The sequence below is a fragment of the Aethalodelphis obliquidens genome, unplaced genomic scaffold, assembly GCF_003676395.1.
Source record: "Aethalodelphis obliquidens isolate GAN/ISIS:26980383/991018 unplaced genomic scaffold, ASM367639v1 scaffold57, whole genome shotgun sequence".
NCBI lineage: Eukaryota > Metazoa > Chordata > Mammalia > Artiodactyla > Delphinidae > Aethalodelphis > Aethalodelphis obliquidens.
This window is the reverse complement of record NW_020838001.1, coordinates 1662713-1683985: the sequence shown is the minus strand read 5'-3', so window position 1 is coordinate 1683985 and position 21273 is coordinate 1662713. Positions and strand designations below refer to the sequence as shown.

Here is a 21273-nt window from a genome sequence, read left to right as displayed (position 1 = left end):
AGGTCATGTACAGTTACTGACAAAAGACACCAACCAGCTTTCAACACTTGATTCACACTGAGAAACAGTCTTCCGATGATTCTTCTCAACTCTGGTTTCATTTCGTCTAAGTTTTTTCACTTTTAGCTAAAAAACAGTGCAAGTAAAATAGATTTATGCTGCAGAGGTTCTCATCTCTTTTAACGTTACAGCTTTACAAACGATAGCACATAAAATGCATTTGTACAGATGCTGACCCCACACATTCAGAAGGAGCCGCGTCGCCGGGCCCCACGAAGCAGAAAGGGAGGAGCCCCAGGCGCAGGCGGGCAGTGAGCTGCCTGCTCCCTGAGGGTCCTGAATGGAGGGCCGGGGACGGGAGGGAGATAAATAGTCTAAAAAAATCAGTTTGCTTTGCCAACTGACTAATACAAAAATAAAATAAATGAAATGAGGTCATCGGCTGTAGACACACCTCCGCAGTAAGTTGGGCTGAACTAAACCGAATGCACGAACGATGCAGAAACCGCTAGGAGGTGACAGAGGGCAGCTACTTATTTGCTAAACGATTCCATCAGTTTTTATATATGGCTTGTTTGGCAAGAAGGCCACTCGATCAAAGATGAGTTAAGATTTAATTGTCCTTTAAGAGTACCCGTGGGCCTCTTGTTCTCTGTTACAGAAACGTGTTTTCCTTCATACTGAAGAGTTGACTTAGAAACAGGAATATAAAACTGTTCCATTGTAAAGAGGTGGCTGCTTTTAAACAATATCCCATTTGCTTGTTACAAAAAGGCGTCATCTGCAAATATAGAAAAAGTCCCCAGGCGTCGCCGGCTAAGAGGCCGCGTCCGTGCTACTTAAGGAATGCTTTGTAGAGCAACAGTGAATGGCTTGTCTCACGTTCATTTTCTAAACAAAATATGAGGTCCCTGAGGTTGACCCGCGTGATCCTTTGTCGCGTGAACTGTCTGGGGGTTCCGACGCCGGAACTGCCTGGGACCGCTGAGCCTGGGCCCGAGCCCTGGTGACGAGAAAGGAGAAGACAGCCGAGTTAGTGGTGCGCAGAGGTGGGCAGGGCCCTCGGCGCTGGAAGGAAGGGGCAGGGCCAGGTGCCGCCCCAGGACCAACTCACGTTTCCCTACAGGTGTCCCAAGAAACCCTGGCTCTGGAGGAAGCCAGGCCTACTGCTGGAGCTGAAGTGCTTTACGAGTCCCTAACGGGGAGGGGTGAGAGCAGGGGGCACGCCGACCCTCCAGGATTGGTGCTCTCAGGCACGCGCTCGAGAACACTAACCCCGAGATTCCCCCCAGAGCTCAGACTCTGGCCCCTGGGGCACGAGGAAGGAAAAGGTGGCGGCTCCTGCCCCAAGGGGACGGCAGAACAGCTCCAGGGCTTGTGGCTGGCGTCCCCGACCTCCAGGCGTCCAGGGACTCAGGTATGCTGATGCTGTGCCCGCGGCGGCCGTGACATCCCCGCTTCGCCGGCAAAGGCACACTTCCCAAGGCCGCAAGGTCTAGACTCCTGGGCTGGGCGGGCTGGCGGTGGTCGGCTGGCTGCGCCGAGGGCTCCACAGTCACCACGTCGTCCATGGCCTGGAGGGGGCTCCCTGCTTCCCCGGGCTGACAGCGGCGGTTCGGCCGGCCTGTACCGCTTGGCGCCCAGCCTGGTCGGCCCGCGGGGGATCCGGGCGACGGCTGGGGCTCTGATGCCTGCCCGCTTGGCACAGGCGGGTTTCCGGGCGCTCTCCTGCCGCGTCGCCGCCCCTCAGCAGCAGCGTCCCGTGGTTTCAGCATGTCACCACCTCCAACCGACACTCGCAGGCATGAACCACGCAACTCCCGATCGGACAGCCCTCGGTTTTCCACTCGGAATGTCTGTATTCTGATGGTTAAAGCCGCTCTTGTATATTTGAAGCGCAAACCTTACAGTGGTATTTTTACAGCGTTCTCTCGAAGTTTAAGGTGGGAGCGATGAGCCCTAGGATGCTGGAGGAAGCGGCAGCACAGCAAGCAGCCAGCAGGTGGCAGGTGAGGCTGGTCCCTCCTGGGCACTCAGGGCAGCTCAGGGCACGCACGCCCTTCTTCCACCTTCCACCGTTAACCGCGTGTTCTTTATGCCCCCTTCAGACACCCCTAAACCACCGGGGTCCCTCCTCCAGGCCGGTCCTCTGGTGACACTTTTCCGTGTTTGAACAACTATTTAGGTTTTCCTGGCAGTTTCCCCTGAGTCTCCATAACGGCCCTAAAGGAGCATTTTGTGAACAAGACAAACCGCCCCTGAAAAGGGGGTGATGAAAGCACACAGTTTAGAGGAGCCAGGAGGAAAACGGGGTTCCGTCTCCGCGGCCGGAGAGCTGGCCTGCGCCGGGGGCCCTGTGGGTGTGAAGCCTCTGCACCGCGGGGGAGCCTGCAGGCCAAGCCGAGGCCAGCGCCTGGCCAGACGGCTGGGGCGGGGCCGGCGGGCCGTCAGGTGGGTGGGAGCTCCTCCCCGCCCGGGACAGACAGGGCGGCGCCAGACCTTGGGGCTCGTGGAGAGCGAAGCGCTCCCTCAACCACGGGCCAGGTGTCTTCTGTGACACTCGCTACAACTCTGGGCCACGTGTGATGTTCTTACTTTCAAAACAGTTCAACGGCCAAACCCAGCTGGGACAGGGGTGAGGGCTCCCTTCAGGCACAGCATTTAAAGCTGAAACTCAAGCAATCCCTGCCAGTAATATTTTAATGAGATCTTTTTCAGAAGTCAGCAGTGCTTCCAAACAATCCGGACAGGCAAGCGTTAGCACAGCCCACAGCCAGGGCTCCGGGGCCGGGACCACACCAGCCCCACTCCGCACGTCTCAGGCTCCAAAGGTCACGACGCTGCCATGCGTCACTGTTCTACGGACTTGAATAAGAAGCCTATGTGCTCAGAGGCATCCTACTTGACAACTCAAATGACTTCTGATTTCATGGGGTGAGTGCCGTCCTTTGATCGTACTGCCCTTGGGGTGTCCTGGCCAGAAGGCGGTCACAGGAACCCAGCGCCCAGCCTGCAGGCGCAAGGACCTGTCCGGCCCAGAGCCCCATGCGGGAAGCCTGGGGAAGCGGCCCTCAGGCACGGCAGCTGAGCGACCAGCAGTGACCTCAGATGACAGAAAACTGCGGGGCAGGTGCCGGCGTCCACCTTCAACAACATTCACACTCCAGCAAAGAGGCTGATTCGGTGTGTTTTGTTTTGTATCTGCAGGCACTGGGGTTGAAACAAAGCGACCGTGCACACACGGTTTACATTCTCCCGGAGGCCAGCTTCCTCCCTGAAAGTGCTGTGTGACCATTCATCATGTCCTGTCACAGGACTGCTGAGAGGATTCATGAAAGGAGGCTGGTATCTCCTTTGAAGGCAATCTTTCCACTGTCAAAAACACCACAACCAACCTAACAGGCAACAAACACTCAAGGTGAAAACCAAATGGAAACAATCACCTCCGTCCCAACCCCACCTGGCTCGCGGGGTCACTTCGCTGGGGCCCCCAGGGCCGCGCACAACCAGCGGTGGCAGCCGGCGCAGCTTCAGACCTGCCATGGCCGCTCGCCCAGTCGGCAGAGAGCACCAGCCCCTCACGGACTGTCTCGGGGGGACTCGCACCACAGGGGCCTTGTTGCCGCTCCCCCCAGAGCCCCCTCGACAACAGTGAGAGGTCTGTGCCCACGAGAGGGCACCTCTAACCCGCGTGATGTCCCTGCGTCCCGGACGGCGAGTGATGAGGTCACGGCGCCAAGAGCACAGGCCCCCGCCAGCTTGCTCTGCTCCGCTTCTGCCGGCGCAGTCCCCACACTTGTCCATGAAACGGAGCCCACGCCCAGCACAGGCAGCTGGAGGGCGCTGCGAAAAGCGGCAGCGACGGAGCCCCTCGGGTGCTCAGCTCAGAACAAGGGCCACTCGCAGGAGGCTGAAGACAAGCTCACCCCGGCACCTCCCATCGTCTCCCCAAGAACCGTCCAGAACAGGGAGGGAAACACAGACCTACCCGGGGCACGGCACCCGCACAACACGAGGATGGGGCCCGGACCCCACGCGGAACGATGCTCCTGGGCGGGGCCCACAGTGCCTCCACGAGGCCGAGCACCAGAGACAGAGCGGTGGGGGGGGGGGGGCTCCCGCCAGAGCGGGCCTGGGGGGCCTAAGAGCGCACAGCTTCTGAGATGAGTCCTTCGAAACTGGGCAGCGGCGGCAGGCAAAGAAGTAAGCGGGGGGAATGCAGGGGCCGGCAGGCACAGGGCCTCGCCTCCAGAGGACACTCAGCCCTCCTCACCCTCGGACAGACACCCGCGAAGCCACCGGGCTCTGCAGAACTGTCAGCAGAGGGCACCGTCAGAGGGCGAATCTTGTAAACACCCCAACCATGAAAATGCACACGAGGAAGATACGCAGGTCCACAAAGAACCACTGCAAAAAATCAGAAGATGAAACTCCACACGTATCAGAGACAGTCAGTCTGGAAAAACAAGAAAACTGTAAGACAACGCTTTCAACAAAACAAAATATACTTAACATCTGAGGATATGAAAATCACCTTGAATCAAAACCTCAAAACTTAGGAGGAAAATGGACTGAAAACCAGAAAGAAATGAGAGTTGATTTGACACAAGAAAGAAATGAGAAAAAAGGACAAAAGTATCTCAGAAATTAATATAAACCGTAAGGTGCTCAGGGGAGAAAAGACTCGAATAAAAATGTAGTAAGAGGCAAAGAAGAAAGGCAGAAAAACAAGAGAATAAAAATGAGACAAAGAAAAGAAATTAAAGGGCCAGGAAAAAAAACAGGGGAAAAGGAAGCAACCAAAGGAGGACATGTACTCAGTCGTCAGAGCCCCCGGAGAAGGAAGACAAACGTGCGGCAGAGGTTAACACTCAAACTATAATCCAAGGAAACTTTCAAGAAACAGAAAACAAAACAAACCGACACACTGAAAGGGCATGTGGGCACCTGGGAAAGTTAACCCATAAAAATCAACTTCCACAAAGTCTCCTAAAACGGTCAGCTTTCCAAGATAAAGAAAACCCTCCAGGTAAAAAGAAAATAAACCATCAAGACGAGAGAATTAACCTGGCATCAGGCTTTCCCAAACCAACACAGAAAGCAATGCAACAGCACCGAAAAATCACTGAAAGCAAGTGTGAACCACATTTGTATATCCAGCATAACCGTCCTCCACACATCAAGGCCACAGAAAAACCGTTTCAACCTGCAAAACATCAGGGGACTCTGCACCTGAGCTTTGCGAAGGCTCAGCCACAGGCAGGGGCCGTCCCAACAAGGGAAGAGCGGGGAAACCTCAGAAAAACGCAGCAATAAGCATTTATAATATATAAACATGCAGCTGGTGCTACAGCAGAGGTGAGGAGGAGGCTGGGAAACGTCAAGCGCTGTGACAAGGTAGAAATGACGTAACAAAGCACGAAAGGGAAAGGGAAGGGGACACAACAGGCTCCGGATGCAGTGTGGCCACCGGGGAGCCGAGGAGAAGGCTGACGCAAGCCGAACAGGAAACACACGTGAAAACCGGGGACCGAAGACGCCCAGGAACACTTACATACAAAAGTAACCACTAGAGCACAGTTAAAAACCATCCTAAACACAAACAAAAATCTTAATTAAGGAGCAAAGACTACACATCTCACCAAAAAACAGAGCAACTATAAAAAGTACACATCATCATAAAGCACTGTGACCGAGTCAGAACTCACCTTGTCAGCTGTATCAATACAGATGACGGGCTTAGCTCACCCCTGACAGGAAAACGCTTTTCGACTGGACTCAGAAAACAAGCCCGCCGTGTGCTCTACACAAGAGACATACCTAAAGGAAGGGCTACAAAGCAAGCAGAATGGAGGTGCTCCAGGCTGACGCACACAGGAGAGCAGGGGCAACGGCCCTGAGGACAAAGGAGACATCAAGCCCACTGGGCAAAGGCTGACGCTTTTCAATGGTAAAAATCACGACTCACGGTGAACATGTAACACTTACGGATGTTTATGTACCAAATAACACAGCAACCCCTATACAAGGCAAAAACTGCAGGAGATGCAAGGAGATAAAGACAGAAACACAAGGACTTCCCTGGTGGCTCAGTGGTTAAGAATCCGCCTGCCAATGCAGGGGACACGGGTTCAATCCCTGGTCCAGGAAGATCCCACACGCCGCAGAGCAACTAAGCCCGTGCGCCACAACTACTGAGCCTGCGCTCTAGAGCCTGCAAGCCACAACTGCTGAGCCCACGCGCCTCAACTACTGAAGCCCACATGCCCAGAGCCTGTGCTCCGCAACAAGAGAAGCCACTGCAGTGAGAAGCCCACGCACCGCAACGAAGAGTAGCCCCCGCTCGCCACAACTAGAGAAAGCCTGCGTGCAGCAACGAAGACCCAACGCAGCCTAAAATAAATAATAAATAAATGAATTTATTAAAAAAAAAAAAAGACAAAAACACACTAACAACGGAAAGCTCTGGGACACCACATCCATCCAGCACAAAACACATCACGTCGACAAAAATAAGCAAAGACACAGTGGGCGTAATCGGCAAGGTGCACCCCCTATAAACCCAGCAAGTCCTACACCTGCCTAAGAATACGCCTCGTTCTCAAGCACCCACAGCACATTCGCCGAAACTGAGCACCCCTGTTGCCCAACAGATCAGCAAAATGACAAACCGTGGCAACACACGCCAGGAGGCTGTGGGGAGACAGGCCCTTTCCCTCACCACCGGCGGGTGAGAACTGGCACGACCCTCCAGAGGGGAGCTTGGCAATTCCTAACGAAACTACCGACCCACTTACCTTCACCCCACAACACACCCCCCCAAGAATACAACACCGTCCGTGCACAAGGGAGGGGGTCGCCCAAGACACGTGGGTGCGGAGAAGCACCCCGCTTGCTGTGAAGAATGGGGAGCATCGCCACGAAACGGCATGGAGTGCGCTCCAGAACGTGCGAAGTGAAAACGGCCCAAGGCAGAAGGGCGCCGACATTACGCTTCCTCAAGGGAGAGGCGGAAATCGCAAAACACACGCTTGTGTCTGAGGGGGAGGAGACGGCACTGCTGGGTGCAGGCATTTGTACAGCTCTGGCTCTGAGAATCCCCAAAATAAACAACCAAACGAAAGCGGGGCGGGGGCCACACTGGAGGACAGACAGCAGAAGAGCCCAGCTGTGCCACTCGGAGGGACAGAGCCTGCTGCGGGGCAGCAGGAAAGGGCTCATCTAGTAACTCTGCGGCGCTGAGGACGCGGAACTCGGGGGCGCCGCAGGGCTACACACAGGAAGAACTGGGCAGACACATGCTACTCTGGACAGTCAGCCACTTCCTTCTCACAGGGCTTAGCAGTTGTGGATCTCCTTTTTATCTGCAAAGTAGGGTGGGACAAACAGCAAACCCACCGTGACGATGAGAGTCAGGCCTCCCACGTGGGACGCGGGACGGCTCGGAGGGCCTGTCACGTCAGGTTGGACCCACCGCCTTCGGTACAGACACAGAAAACACAGGTGGGGCGGTGCACGTATCCCCAGCTGTACCCCCGAGGGGGCTGGAGCAAGACACCCAGGGGCCCGAGCACACCGGTGCCCAGACCTGGTCCCTGCACACGCGTCCCAACAAAAAGAACCGCGGCTCTGTGGAGAAACGGTCGATTCCACTGTTAGGGCAGGAAAAATATAAGGTAAGCCTGGAACATTTGTGACGTGAGAGAGTAAGAACCCTTCAGAAGGTGACAGGTTACGTCAACAGGACAGAGGAGCCCAACTGAAGGGCTCGCGAGGACCAAGCAGGGCTGGCAGAATTCCAACCAGCAAACGGGGGACAGAGGAGGAGAGCCTGTCAGCCCGCGGTCACCGACCACGGGAAGCAGTGGTGCCAATGAGGAGAAACAGGAGGGCGCGGTCCCTCAGCATTTCCCACAAGACACTTTCATTACAAAGGGACACAGATTTTCCAGCGGAGATGCCTGGGACCCCCCCCCCAGAACCAAGTGTTCAGAGTGATCACTCGCAGCGGGACACAGATGTCACGTACCTCCTGATACGATGCACTGAGGACACAGCATCACTGGTGCGACATTCCAGCCAAATTACATAACCTGGGTTTCATCAAGAGGAAACGTAAGATGAGCTCAAATTAAGAGACCTTCTACCAAATAACCGACCACACACTCTTCAAAGTGTCAAGATCAGGAAAGACAGGCAAAGACAGAGGACCCGTCATAGACCAGAGAAGGCTACAGAGACATGGTGACCAAATTCCAGGAGGGGTACTGGATGGGATCCTACACCTTCAGTGGAGAATGGTAACAATCAAATACACACAAAACATTTGCAAAAGACATATCTGGTTAAAAAAAAAAAACAACTCATCCAAACTATACAAAGAACTCCGAAAACTCAATAGCAAGAAAACAAACAACTCAATTTTTAAAATGGATCAACGGGGCTTCCCTGATGGCGCAGCGGTTGAGAGTCCGCCTGCCGATGCAGGGAACGCGGGTTCGTGCCCCGGTCCGGGAAGATCCCACATGCCGCAGAGCAGCTGGGCCCGTGAGGCATGGCCACTGAGCCTGCGCGTCCGGAGCCTGCGCTCCGCAACGGGAGAGGCCACAACAGTGAGAGGCCCGCGTACCGAAATAAATAAATAAATAAAAATTTAAAAAATAAAATAAAATGGATCAACGATCTTAAAAGACCCCTCGCCAAAGAAGCAGCACATGAAGAGATGCTCCACATCATGCATCAGGGAAATGCAATTTAAAGCAACGAGACACCACGACACACCTATTAGGACGGCCAGAATCTAGAGCACCGACACCACCAGGTGCTGGTGGGGACGTGGAGCAGCAGGAACCTCACTCGTAACCGACGGGAATGCGACATGGAGCAGCTACTCTGCAAGACAGCCCGGCAGGTTTTTACAAAACTAAACATACTCTCACCATACGAACCAGCAATCGTGCTCCTCGGTATTTACCCAAAGGAGCTGAAAACTCATGTCCACACAAAAACCTGCACACGGGTATTTATAGCAGCTGTATTCACAGTGGCCAAAACTTGGAAGTAACCAAGATGTCCTTCAGCAGGTGACAGATAAACTGTGGTGCATCCAGACAGCAGAATGTTATTCAGCCCTGAAAAGAGAGAAATGAGGCACCAAGCCACGAGAGGACACGGAGGAACCTTAGATGCGTTTAACTAAGTGAAAGAAGCCAATCTGAAAAGGCTACAGACTGTATGATTCCAACTCTATGACACTCTGGAAAAGACAAAACTATGGAGACAGTAAAAAGATCAAGGGTTGCCAGGGGCTGCGGGGAGGGAGGGATGACAGATGAAGCACAGAGGATGTTTAGGGCCGTGAAACTACTCTGTATTATACTGTAAAGGTGGATACAGGCCATCATACATCTGTCCAAACCCACAGAACGTGCAACACCAAGAGGGAACCCGGATGTAAACTGTGGACTCTGGTGGTGATGAAGTGTCCGTGCAGGTTCATCGATTGCAACAAACGCAGCATCCGGTGGGGGCGTGGATGATGCGGGAGGCTGTGCAGGTGCGAGGGGAGCGGGGGACGGGGCGGGGGGGCGTATGGGAACTCTCTGCACTTTCCACTCAATTTGGCCGTGAACCTAAAACTGCTCTAAAATATAAAGCTTCTTAACTTAAAATTAAATTCTGAAAGACCAAGTCAAATAAGGTCCCTAGTCAGCAGTATCACACCAGTGATGCACGTTAGGGCAAGCTGGGGGATATACAGGAACTCTCTGTACTCTTCGTGCAACTTTGCTGCAAGTCTAAAATGAGTTCACAATAAATTTGTTTTTAAAGACACACCCTAAAGAAATAATCCTAAACTAAAAACAGAAAAAGAGAAATTAAGCCTTAGCTCTGATGAACAAAGGCATATGAAGGACTTTTTAAATTCCAGATTTCGTATTAACTGTCACACATATAACCCACAAGTACCCCTGAAGACCTAAATTAGGCACAACCAGCAACGTACGAGGCCACGCCGCAGGACCTCCGGTGGCGTGCATCCCTCCCACCATCTCCTCAAGGTGCCCCCTCACCCCACACTCCTCCCCACACTCACGCCCTCCCCGTCAGTCTGGAAATACGCGCTCTTTTTCTCTTCTTTAGAAAACGTCTAAGGCAGAAGTTAATCCACATGCCTTTCCCACGAGCCCTCCCCTCCCAGCACAGGGACCCCAGCGGCCAGAGTGGTTCAGGGACTGGTTACATTGAGCCAAAAAAAATTAAAAAACAAATATATTGAAAATAACGGGAACTCGCGTTCTGTCTGTCTGTGAAGGGATTCAAAAGTAAGGAAACGAAGAAGACTAGAAGCAGCCCTGAGGTCCTAGACTAGAATCTCAGCATCAACTAGAACACACAGGGTTGTTCTAGATACAGAAAGGGGCACGCGCGCACGCACGCGCACACTCACTTGTACACATACATACGTTCCGGGCTCTGACTGCTGGGGGCCTGGAGCAGGGACCCCCGTAGCAATCAGCACACACAGTGCTCAGATACTGGTCTCTAAATACCACCCTCCACCGCAAGGAAGCAGGCTCCTGGGCGCCACTGCGGGTGAGGGCAGGGGAAGCACAAGAGGCACCTGGACACCTCTCACGCTTACAGGACGAGGGCAACGTTTCAAAAGGATATAGGAAACCGCTTGAAGAAGCTTCCACTGACCAAATCTAGAAATAACGAGAGCATTGATTACAACCCTCTGAATACAGCAGGAATCCATGCGTCCATACACAGTGATGAATGAATGCATGAATGAATGAGGACGGAGGGAGGGAAGGAGGGAGGCTCTTCTTCACGGCAGAAGGCAACCAGTAAATGTGGAAGACGTGATGGAAACTGAGCATCGTGACCTGGCCCCCAGCCTGGCGGTCCTGACGCAAGGGCAGTCTGCAAGGGTGCTAAGGCCGGGTGAGGGGTGATGGGAACAGAGTACCTGCGTGACCCTGGAGTGCCTCCTTACACAACACTGATAAGCGCTAAGGGACTAACTGACTACACAGTGGAGAAAGCTGCTTTCTCAGCCAGGCAACTTAACCAGGTGATCAAGGCTAAGATCACCTAGTGACGCCAAGGGTCATCCTACAGAACAAGAGACCTGCCCTCTTCAGCACTGTCAGGAACGGGGAGACTGGGAAGAGGTTCACGCCACAAGCCAGCCGGACACCGCACACGCCTGGATCAAAGAGAAACCAGGACAGGCGGTGAAGTGGGAGCAGGTCTGGGGACCCTGGGGCATCAGGGCTGATTTCCCGATGCGGGGGGATGGGTGCAGTAGTAACACAAGAGAACGTCCAGCGTTGTCAGCATTTAGGGGTGACAGAACATCCCACACGCGTACTTGTGTGTGTAAAGAGGGGGTGACGAGGGCTTCCCTGGTGACGCAGTGGTTGAGCGTCCACCTGCCGACACAGGGGACGCGGGTTTGTGCCCCGGTCTGGGAAGATCCCACGTGCCGCGGAGCGGCTGGGCCCGTGAGCCATGGCCGCTGAGCCTGCGCGTCCGGAGCCTGTGCTCCGCGACGGGAGAGGCCCCAACAGTGAGAGGCCCACGTACCGCAAAAAAAAAAAAAAAAAAAAAAAAAAAGGGGGTATCAAAATAAAGGTGGTAAAATGTTCAGAATTGAGAATCTGAATGGAGCTTTTTACACTGTTCTTACAACTTTTCTGTATGTTTGAAACTACTCTAAATCAAAAGAAAAACATTTTGAAAAACACTGATCGTTATATTCTGGGAAGAAGATGCCAGGGGCGTCAAAGTTTCTTTGAATCTTCCCAAAGGCCATAAAACACACAGCAACTAGAAAGCAAAACCAAACGCCAGCAGACAACATGTACAACATGTACAACATGTACAACATGTACAACCAAGCCGGTGAAGATGGCCCGCGAGCAGCCACAAGCCTATCTGAAAACCGTGCAGGAAGAGCAGTGGGGCAGCTGCGAGGCCCCAAGGCCCCCAGGGGCCAGCGGGTGTTCACCGGGAGGAGTGGCAGGTTCACTGGAGAGCAGCAGCTACAGCCAGGAGTTCTCTCCTCTCAGCAGCAGCCTCGCCACTAGGAACTCTGCCTCCGACCTGCCAGGGCCCCGCAGCACAGGGCCTCACGCAGAAGAGAACCTGCGAGGAGCGAAATTAAAGCTGAGCAGGACAGTCCGGGACCATGGAGGCAAGAAGGTCCAGGTGAGAGTCAGGGAGCAGCAGAGCCTGACGTCTCAGACAGCAAGTTCGTCACCACGCGGAAACAACGGAAGAGGAGCTCAGTGAAGCTGGCAAACCTGCAAACCACCTCCTCCTAAAGGCTCAAGACAGCAAAATTCACATAAAAGTGAACCACAGAGAGGTCAGGTCCCAGAGAAGCTGCCCTAGGAAAAAAAGAGAATAAGGAGCAGAACAACATCCCTACAGATGATCAGAAACTGCAAAAAGACGTAATCAAAACGAGATCAAAACTGCTATGTTCTATTTCCAAACAAGCTAAAAGACACTGAGAAAATGATAAGAAGCATGAAAGAATAACATAAATCAGAATCAGCGAAACTCAGAAATGAGGTGACAAAGGCAAGGAAACATCAGAAACAAAAGAAAATTTCACCTGAGAAATGAAGACTCTCCACGAAAAAGAACACAAGAGCAAACAAACGCAACAAATGATACCTGAAGAAGGAATTAGAAGAGCGAGAAGCATAAACAGGGTAAAAGTTTTTAAAAGAGAGACTGAAAGGATTAAAGAGAAAAGCACCAATACTGACGGCAGATACAAAAGATACAGCGTCCGAGTAACAGGAATCTCCGAAGAGGAAAACAAGAACAAAGAAAGCATTAAAGAAAACGTTCCTGAATCCAAAGAGGGTTAGCTGCATGAAAGAACACAGCCTCTCCCTGAGGACGCCAACCCAAGACAGCCAACTCCAAGTAAAAGGCTGGGCTTTAAGGGAAAAGAATTCTGTGGGCATCTTTGGGCAGAAAGAACACATGAGAAACACAAGAGAAATAAAATTAGACTATCATCAGACTGACAGCAACCTTCCATACCAGGAAAAAAATTATCGAGTTGTAACTATTTACTCAAGATAGATTCTCAAGGAAAGAAAACGTGAGCCACGGCTCTTCTAGCCATCAAAACCGCCATCGACATGCACAAATACGGGGAACGCAGCCCCCACGAAACATTCCAGAAGAATCCAACAGACGAGATTCAGAAAACCAAATGACTAAACAGACATCCACACAGACTTGTAATTAGCATTAAACATAAAGTTACTTATGGAACTAAGATGAAGGGTCCAGGGAGAGAGGACAGCGCGAAACAGCCGTGTGATGTAAGCAAAACACATGCATGAGCGGCAGTCCTCGCTGGAGTGTAGCCCACCCGACGCTCTCCCTCCCAGCATCCGGCCAAGTCGCCAAAGGCCCTTCCCTGGGAGTAAGGATCATACCCTACGTAAGACCCACCCCAACCAAGCCTAAAACCTGCACAGGGAAGGCAAGTCTGCAGGGTGAGCCCCACTGGGTGAGGGAGCTCAGAAACACCATGGGATTTCCACAGACCCTACTCAACACCAAAGTAAGACACACAAGTTCAAGATGAGCAGCCAGGAGCTGAACTAAAACAAGAGTCAGTACTCTTCAGAGGATGACGACATGTCATCCACAAAATCCAGCATCCAAGCGCCAATGGCTAGACATGCAGAGAGACAGGAAACCATGACCCACGGTCAAAGGAAAAAGCAGTCGACAGAGACTGAATCGAGACGCCCCCGATGTCGGACTTGACAAAACCATGAGAGAAGCTTTTACAAACAGGTTCAAAGAATGCTGGGAAAATGTGACCTCAGTACGTGAGCAGACAGGGAAATCTCAGCAAAGACTCAGCAGCCATAAAAAAGACTTAAGTGGAAATCCCAGAACTGCAGATACATCGACAAATGAAAACTTCACTGGACAGACTGCAGAGCTGACTGGAGAAGACAGGGAATCTGAAGACAGATCAGTAGAAATGATCCAGTCCGAACAGAGAAAGAAGTGATTAAAGAGGGACAAATACAGACTCAGAGACCCACAGGGCAATATCAAAAAGATCTAACAGAGGTCTCACTGGGAATCCCAATAGAAAAAGACTGAAACAGAGAAAGTTTTGAAGAAATAAAGGCCAAAGTGTTGCAAATTTGAGGAAAACTACTGACCTACAGATCCAAGAAGCTCAGAGAAGCCCAAGCAGAGTGACTAGCAAGAGAACCAAGTCTAAACACCACACGGACGAACTTCAAAGAAGTAAGACGATCGCCTCAAAACAGCTGGAGAAGTGACTCACGTGACAGACAGGAAACAAGGACTGAAATCACAGTGGGGCCCTGAACACGATGGAACAACGTCTCTAAGGACAACGACGGTCACGCGTTTACGGCTGTTTTCAGGTCTAAGAATAAGAGCTCTGCAATTTTGCAAAACACATTGGGAAATCTCCCATCTTTTTTGTGATCCGGAACAAGATAACATGTCTAAATGAGAATAGGAGTTTCCCTGGAAAAGAGAAAGAGACCAGCAGTTAAGACAGGATTCAAGGAGTAGAGGAAAAACGTGAAGGATGGCTAAAATTCTTACAATCACTCATCCCTATTAGTCGGTCATTCTATAAAGTTAAGTGATGTATGTCTGGATCTGCTCGGCTTATTCAAGAACGTGAGAGAAAATTACATATTAAGCTAAGTTAAAAAAACAGAGCTGAAAGAAAAAAAAAAACTGTCAACATTCAGGGAAAACTTCATTCAAACTTTTGAGCGTGAAATACAACCATTTTCAGGTAAACAAAAGCTGAAAGAATCCATCACCAGCAGATTGCACTACAAGAAACGCTAAATGCTGTCCTTCAAGCCAAAGGGAAATACCACAGATGGAAGCCTGGAACTTGGGGAAGGAACGAAAAACACCAGAAATGGTAAATAAGCAGGTAAATATAAAAGACGATGTTTTCTTTCTTCCTGTGATTTACTAATAAAACAACCGGCAGTTTAAAGAAAAAATAACAATACTTTAAAGTTGGGTTTGTAATTACACATAAAGACACGACAGCAAACAAAACAAGAAACTAACAAACTTTGGACAAACGGAAACAGGCAACAACCACCTTCACGTTAACCCCAGTACCCAGGGAGGACGGTCAGCCCCACAAAGGCCAGTCTTCGGACGGAATCTCCCCATATTCTCTTCGAAGTCAGTCTAAATCTCATCGTGTTAAGCTACAGTGATCAAACTTCCTCATGCAAAGAACTTCTTGCTCACATGATATCCACAAATAGGTTGATTTGAATATAAAGTATCGAAGGTACCGAGAAAACAAGTACTCCAAGGGCGGTGAGACAACATGTGCGCGAACGACAGCCCGTGCTCGGCGTGCCTGACTCCCTGAAGAGGCGAGCGGGACGCAGATGCCCCGAGGCCCTTCCAGCCCCCGTCCCTGCATCCGTGCGGTACCTCTACTCCCGATCCCGGTGCCGGAGAGTCCACTTTCCTCTTTTTCCTGGGCCCGATGGCAGCCAGTGCTGTGAGGTTGGCATCTCGCTGCCTCATCTGTGCCAGTTCTTGTTGCTGCATCTTTGTTTTGAAAAGGAAAACAGGGACTGTCATTTCACGCACTTTTTTTATTACTACAAAAGTAATACATAGACACCAAAGGGTTTTCTAAACTTTCCTAAATGAAAATTTCATTTGGCTGTTTTTTTTTAAACAGCAAGCATATTGTGCAATCAGAAAAACAGTAAAGCAATAGATGCTCACCTTAAAAAGCTCAGATCTGAGCAAATCGTGAGAGTACAGAGACTGCACTGCACCACATGAGAAATTACCGTGAAGTTTAAAAGCACAGGAAAACACTTTTGCAAACACCATAAATCGCTACGGGAAGGCCTATTGTGCAGAGATACCATCGCCTTCTCAGCCTCTCTCTCTCTCGTTAGGTGCTGAGGTTGAACACAAACGTATTTTCAAGTGTGCAGTGTAGACTCTTGGACTGGAAACGCTTACCTCCTTTGCCTTCTGTTTCAACCTTAACTGCTCTGGATCTTCTTGTCTGGACCGAGACTATTTTCAAACAGGTAAAAAAGAAAGATAAGTTGTGACCTAAACGTTCATCACCCGACAAACATGTCATCTTATACGTGACATGATGACATCTAAGTCACGTGACAGAACGCATTAAATTTTTAAACGTTTACAGCCAACGGATGAAAATTTATCATCATGAAAATCAATACCATTTGGATGTAAGAACCACGCCATGGTCCAATGTGACGTGAGGACGGTGGGCCAGGGCAGCCCGCAGGGCTCCGGGCTCAGTTAAGGGACCCGCCCCACGTGCTGGGCGACCTGCTGAGGTCTGGAGGCTTCCCGCCCCGGCTGCGCTCCTAACCCCGCGCACGTGTCATCGAGGCCAGCGCCAAACCCTGCTCCGGCTCCTCGAAACCCCAAGGGTGTCCGCGAGCGCCCAGGGTGGACAGGGGAAAACTGCGTGCAGCACGAGCACTTGCCTTTGCTGCCCGCATCAAGATCTCTCTCTCCTGTTCGTCCTTTCTCTGTTTCTCAATTTGATCAAGCTGTTCAAAAAATTTGAGCTGAGCCCGGACATCACTTGCCTGCTCGTATCTGTCATCATCCTAGAAAAAAGTGAAACGACTGTTTGTCACGAACTTGGGAACCCAGCCGGACAGTCCGCGCACCGCTTCCCGCCCCCCTCGGCCCACTCCCCAGGCGGCGCGCAGACCCAAGCCCCTCTCGTCTCCAAGACTCTGCTTCTGAAGTGCTCTGGACGTGCACACGCCGCCTCAGGTAAGTCATCCGGGGGCTCGCAGGCAACTTTCCATTTTATACGCTTTGGTATCATTTGACTCTTCTAAGTTACATTTTAAATTTTTTTCTAATAGCGTAAAAAGTATTTTTAAAGCCAAGTGGCTACAGGCTTGTACTTCAAACGCTGCTCGGGCAGTGCCTGGCCGCTCCACGGTGCCCCTGAAAGAGGGTTTGCGTGACTGAAGAGGAAGGCGGATTCTGCCTGGAATCTGCTGTGAGAGGCCGGGCCTCCACAGCACACGACAGGGCACCACTCTGAGTCACGGGAGCGCGGGTGAGCCAGAGCCCCTCGGGTCTGCAGGGACAGCTCGGGCCGCAGCTGCTGGGAGCCCCCCGCGTGGAAACGGGCGGGAGGCTCCACCTTCTCCAGAGCTGAAGATGCCACCAGCCCGGACCCAGAAGGCTGGCTCCCTAACCCGGAGGTCAGATCCTCCGCACCCTCCTTCCACAGCCCAGTGGGTAGCGCCCGGAGCACCACGGGACTGAAAGAAGTGGCATCTTCCCAAAATCTCGTTCTGGGGAAAACTCAAAACGAGCTCAACACTCTGCCGCTTCCCCTGTGCCCTCCAGGCAGCACCAGACCCGGGAGCGCCGACAGGGCATCCCCTCCAGGAAACAGCGGGTTACCTTATAAGAGAAGTTCTTTTGCTGAGCCGTTTCTGATATCTTTTCTACAAGGTTCTGCAGCCTCTGTTGCGTGGCGTGTGACACGTAACTCACCACGTCTGGGTGTAACTCTGTTATGCCGTGTTTCTTACCTGGGGAACAGGCGGTATTTTACAATCACTGAAGTTCTTTTCTTTCCTTCACTGTTTTTCCCTTATCCCCCAGTTACCACTTTGTGCAACCTGAGGGTCGGGGGTGGTCTACACCTGCTCCAACTACCTGAGAACGTCACCGCCAACCCCACGGAAAGCACAACCCTGGCAAAACAGGTGACAAGGGACAAGGGGTGTCCCCCCAAGCCCAGGACAGCTCCGTGCTGAGCACCGCAGCCGTGGTCCACACCAGGCCCACTGGTGGAGGCCGGACGCCCAGGGCCATACCTATTTCCAATATTCTTCTTTGCAGAGGCGCCGGGAGGAGGAAGGTCTCGTCTTTGCAGGACCGCGTCAGGGTGCCCACTAACTCAGAGTTCGTAGCCAATATTCTCGCACTTTCTTCCGACAGGTTCACGCCGGCCATCGACGCTACGTCATTGATGTCATCGTCGTCCCTTCAGGAAAGAAGAGGAGGTGGGTCTAACGAACGAAGGGCCGCCAACTCGGCGGGCAGAGGGGCGGCTCTCCCGCGCTGCTGTCACCTGAGCACAAAGGCGGTCATCTGCGAGCGAATCTGTTCTTTTAAAGGAAGACCCACCCCAAGGTACGGCAGAGTGGGAGTCTCTGCACACAGATGTCAATGCCAAGTTCACAGAGAGCACAGCACCTACTCACTGCTTCAAGGAGTTTGTTCTGTGAAACCCTTTTTAAATGATCTCACAGCATTATTTTTAATACGATCACAACCTCTCAGAAAAGCTGGAAGAACAGTACAAAGGAGAGTCCGTGAACCACTTGAGGGTGAGCGGCCGACCTGACACCCAACCCCCAACCCCCCGGACACGGCAGTGTGGCTCCCTGTGGACAGAGGCACCCCTACGGAACCGGGGGGATGGCCTTTGAAACCGGGCCACCAGCCACGCCCAGACCCCCAGCTTTGGCTAACGGTCCCTATAGCGGCTCCCACAGCAAAGGGTCCGGCTCAGAACCACGAGCTGCGTTTTGCTGCCACGTCTCTGCAGCCCCTCCCTGACTCTCGTGCCCCTGACACCTGGAAGGTCCCAGGCCAGCTGTTCTGCAGCGCGTCCTCGTTCTCCCTCTGCCGGACGTCCCTTTGTGACGAGCCGCGGGCAATGCACCTTTGGCAGGAATTTCACACGAGTCAGGGGCCTTGCTCACCCTGCACACGGAGCTCCCGCGCAGCTTCCCTGCGTCGGGGCGCCCCTCCCTCCCTGTGTAGTTACGAGGACCTCGGGGGAGGTGGTCTGAGACTGTGCAAATCCCGTTCCCCTAAACCACCCACTGACTCGTTTCTAGGGGCTCGGGTTCCTGTCTTACCCACAGGTACAATGTCACTACAGACACAGCTGGCAGGAGGGGGCCACTTGGGGGCTTCTGGGAACTCTGACGCTTGAGCACTGCTCTCTGACCAAACAAAGTGCACTAACTCGTCCTGCACCCTCGCGACTCCGGCCTGGAATCAGCACCCCCCTAAGGCACCCTGGTCACCGCGGCGGAAGCAGTTTTAGACGAGACCTGGGCGCTGGGTGTGCTGCTGCCATCATGGTGTCACCAATCCCAGGCCCCTCCAGTGGCAGAGCGGGTGGCTCCAGCCACAGCTTTTCCAGAGTATTCACAGCCGGACGCCCGACCCGACCCGACCCGACCCGACCCGACCCCACCGGCTCGCCTCGCTTGCTCCTCTGTGTTTCTAACTCGCTCACACCTGCAGGTAGACGCATCTTCCCATCTCCGCCACCCGCCCTCTCCCTCGTGGATGTCCTCCCCACCCCTGTGGGCCCCCACCCTCCGTGCCAGACTGTGCCAGCCACCCATCTCCTTGCCCTGCCTGGAAGCCGACCCAGGCTCAGGCCACCACGGCTCCAGCACTGCCAACACCTGCCCTGCTCCCTAACAGCTTGAGGGACGAAGCTTCTGGGAAGGGAAGGGAAGGACCACCCAGGTCCCCCGACACACGCACTTTGCTACTGCTGGATCCGAACCAAAGTAGCCACTGTAGCCCTTCCTATGGCGGTGCTCAGACCAGCTGCTCGTCAAGAGACCAAAGCACAGCATCTCTGAAGGTTCTGAGGTTGAAAGGAGGACACAGAAGCGTCCTCTGTCATGACTGTGATGCACTCAGAAGACTGAGCCATCGTATCACAGACACAAATCTCCCACTGGTCCGCGCGGAAAGTCAGCTGCTCTGCCATCCCGCCCTGTGTCTGCGGCAAACGTCCCTGAGCCGCTCTGTGGGAAAACACGCACACAGCGAGCGCGCGCACGTGCGTGTGTGTGTGTGTGCGCGTGTGTGCGTGTGTGTGTGTGCGTGCGTGTGTAGGGAATGAACGCAGCCTCAAAGCACCAACGGCCACCGGGTGAGGCCCTTCCCTCCGGGCGCCTCCTGAGCCAGGGCTCATTCCTTACCTAAACGAGCCTCCCCCGGGCTCCTTGAGCTTGTTTTTCTGTGCAGCAGCTGCTTGTGCTGAGACAGTAGAAAGAGCTTTGGTTCCAGGTAACACGGCAGGTTTCACCACAGGGACTGCAAAACAAGAGACGAGGGTATGCCCCCCGTGCACAGACTCGGAGATGGAGACACTGCCGTCCCCGGTGCTAGGCGGGCTGCAGGGAGGGCCACTACTCCCAGCCCACCACAAGGAGGCTTCCTAAAACGTCAGAAACGTTGCGTTACTAACTCTAGATTAGAGTAAAAGCATAAGCAGCATCTCTCACGCATTTGCCTTCCTGTAGCTCATCAAACTCTTTGGAATGTAGGAACGACTACTCGTTAAGAACCCAGTCCTGAATGTGTAATTGTAAAAATCGTACTGACGGGGCGATGCCCGTACAACCCTGTGAACGTACTAACGCCACTGAATTGTACACCTGTTCACGTGACTAAAATGGCCAAGTCTGTGTTACGTGAGTTTCACCACAATTAAAAAAACAGGGAGACAGGGCCCTGGGGAGAGCGGCCCGGCCGCCGGCCCTCACCTGGCTGCAGCTGGTTCAGCTGGATCTGCTGGGGCGTGGTGAGCACGATGCGGTTGTGGGGCTGCCGGAGCGCCACCATGGGCGTCTGTGTCAGCGTCACCTGCGGCGGCCGGATCAGCGCTCCAGGCTTGGGAGGCGGCTGGATCACCTGGAGCAGAGCCCACGGGGCACGTGAGCTCACGTCCCACCCCCGCCCCCACCGCAGAGGGGGCTCCCACACCTGTTCCCTGCCCAGGGCGGGGGGTGGGCAGCCTTCCGGGAGGACCAGGAGGGTCAGCCGGGGGCACTGCATCAGGCTGCAAGCTCCTGGGGGCAGATTAACTGCTCGGAAGCCACACATGGGGCCCTGAGGCCAGCGCCTGGAGGACAGTGTTTGCTGAGCTTGCGAACCAGTGTGGAACAGACGATTTCTCCCCAGATGTGAGCACAGGTGCCGGGGCGCCCCCTCAGATCCCTTCCAGAGCCTCTAGGGCTGGATCAGAATCCAGCTGCTGAACTTTACGAAGGTCGCCTGGTGGGCACACTCTTAACGTTACAGCGCACTCGGGGAGGGATGGGTGGTGCCCAGGGCCGAGCTATTTCTGCAACAAAACCTATGAAAATTCACACTGTCCAGAACGAGCAGACACACGACTGC

General features: G+C 53.1%; 1 protein-coding gene across 1 annotated transcript in view; it reads right to left on the bottom strand.

Moving 5' to 3' along the window:
- Positions 1-75: 75 nt before the first annotated feature.
- Positions 76-21273, bottom strand: part of TAF4 (TATA-box binding protein associated factor 4) — a 69183-nt gene continuing 47985 nt past the window's right edge. Inside the window, exons 9-16 of the mRNA XM_027086629.1 lie at positions 20637-20784; positions 20070-20184; positions 17928-18097; positions 17509-17639; positions 16563-16688; positions 16060-16116; positions 15511-15630; positions 76-1003 (exon numbers count right to left, since the gene is read on the bottom strand). Of these exons, the coding sequence (XP_026942430.1) occupies positions 836-1003; positions 15511-15630; positions 16060-16116; positions 16563-16688; positions 17509-17639; positions 17928-18097; positions 20070-20184; positions 20637-20784 (1035 nt within the window). The 3' untranslated portion in view covers positions 76-835. The remainder of the gene's footprint in view (positions 1004-15510; positions 15631-16059; positions 16117-16562; positions 16689-17508; positions 17640-17927; positions 18098-20069; positions 20185-20636; positions 20785-21273) is intronic.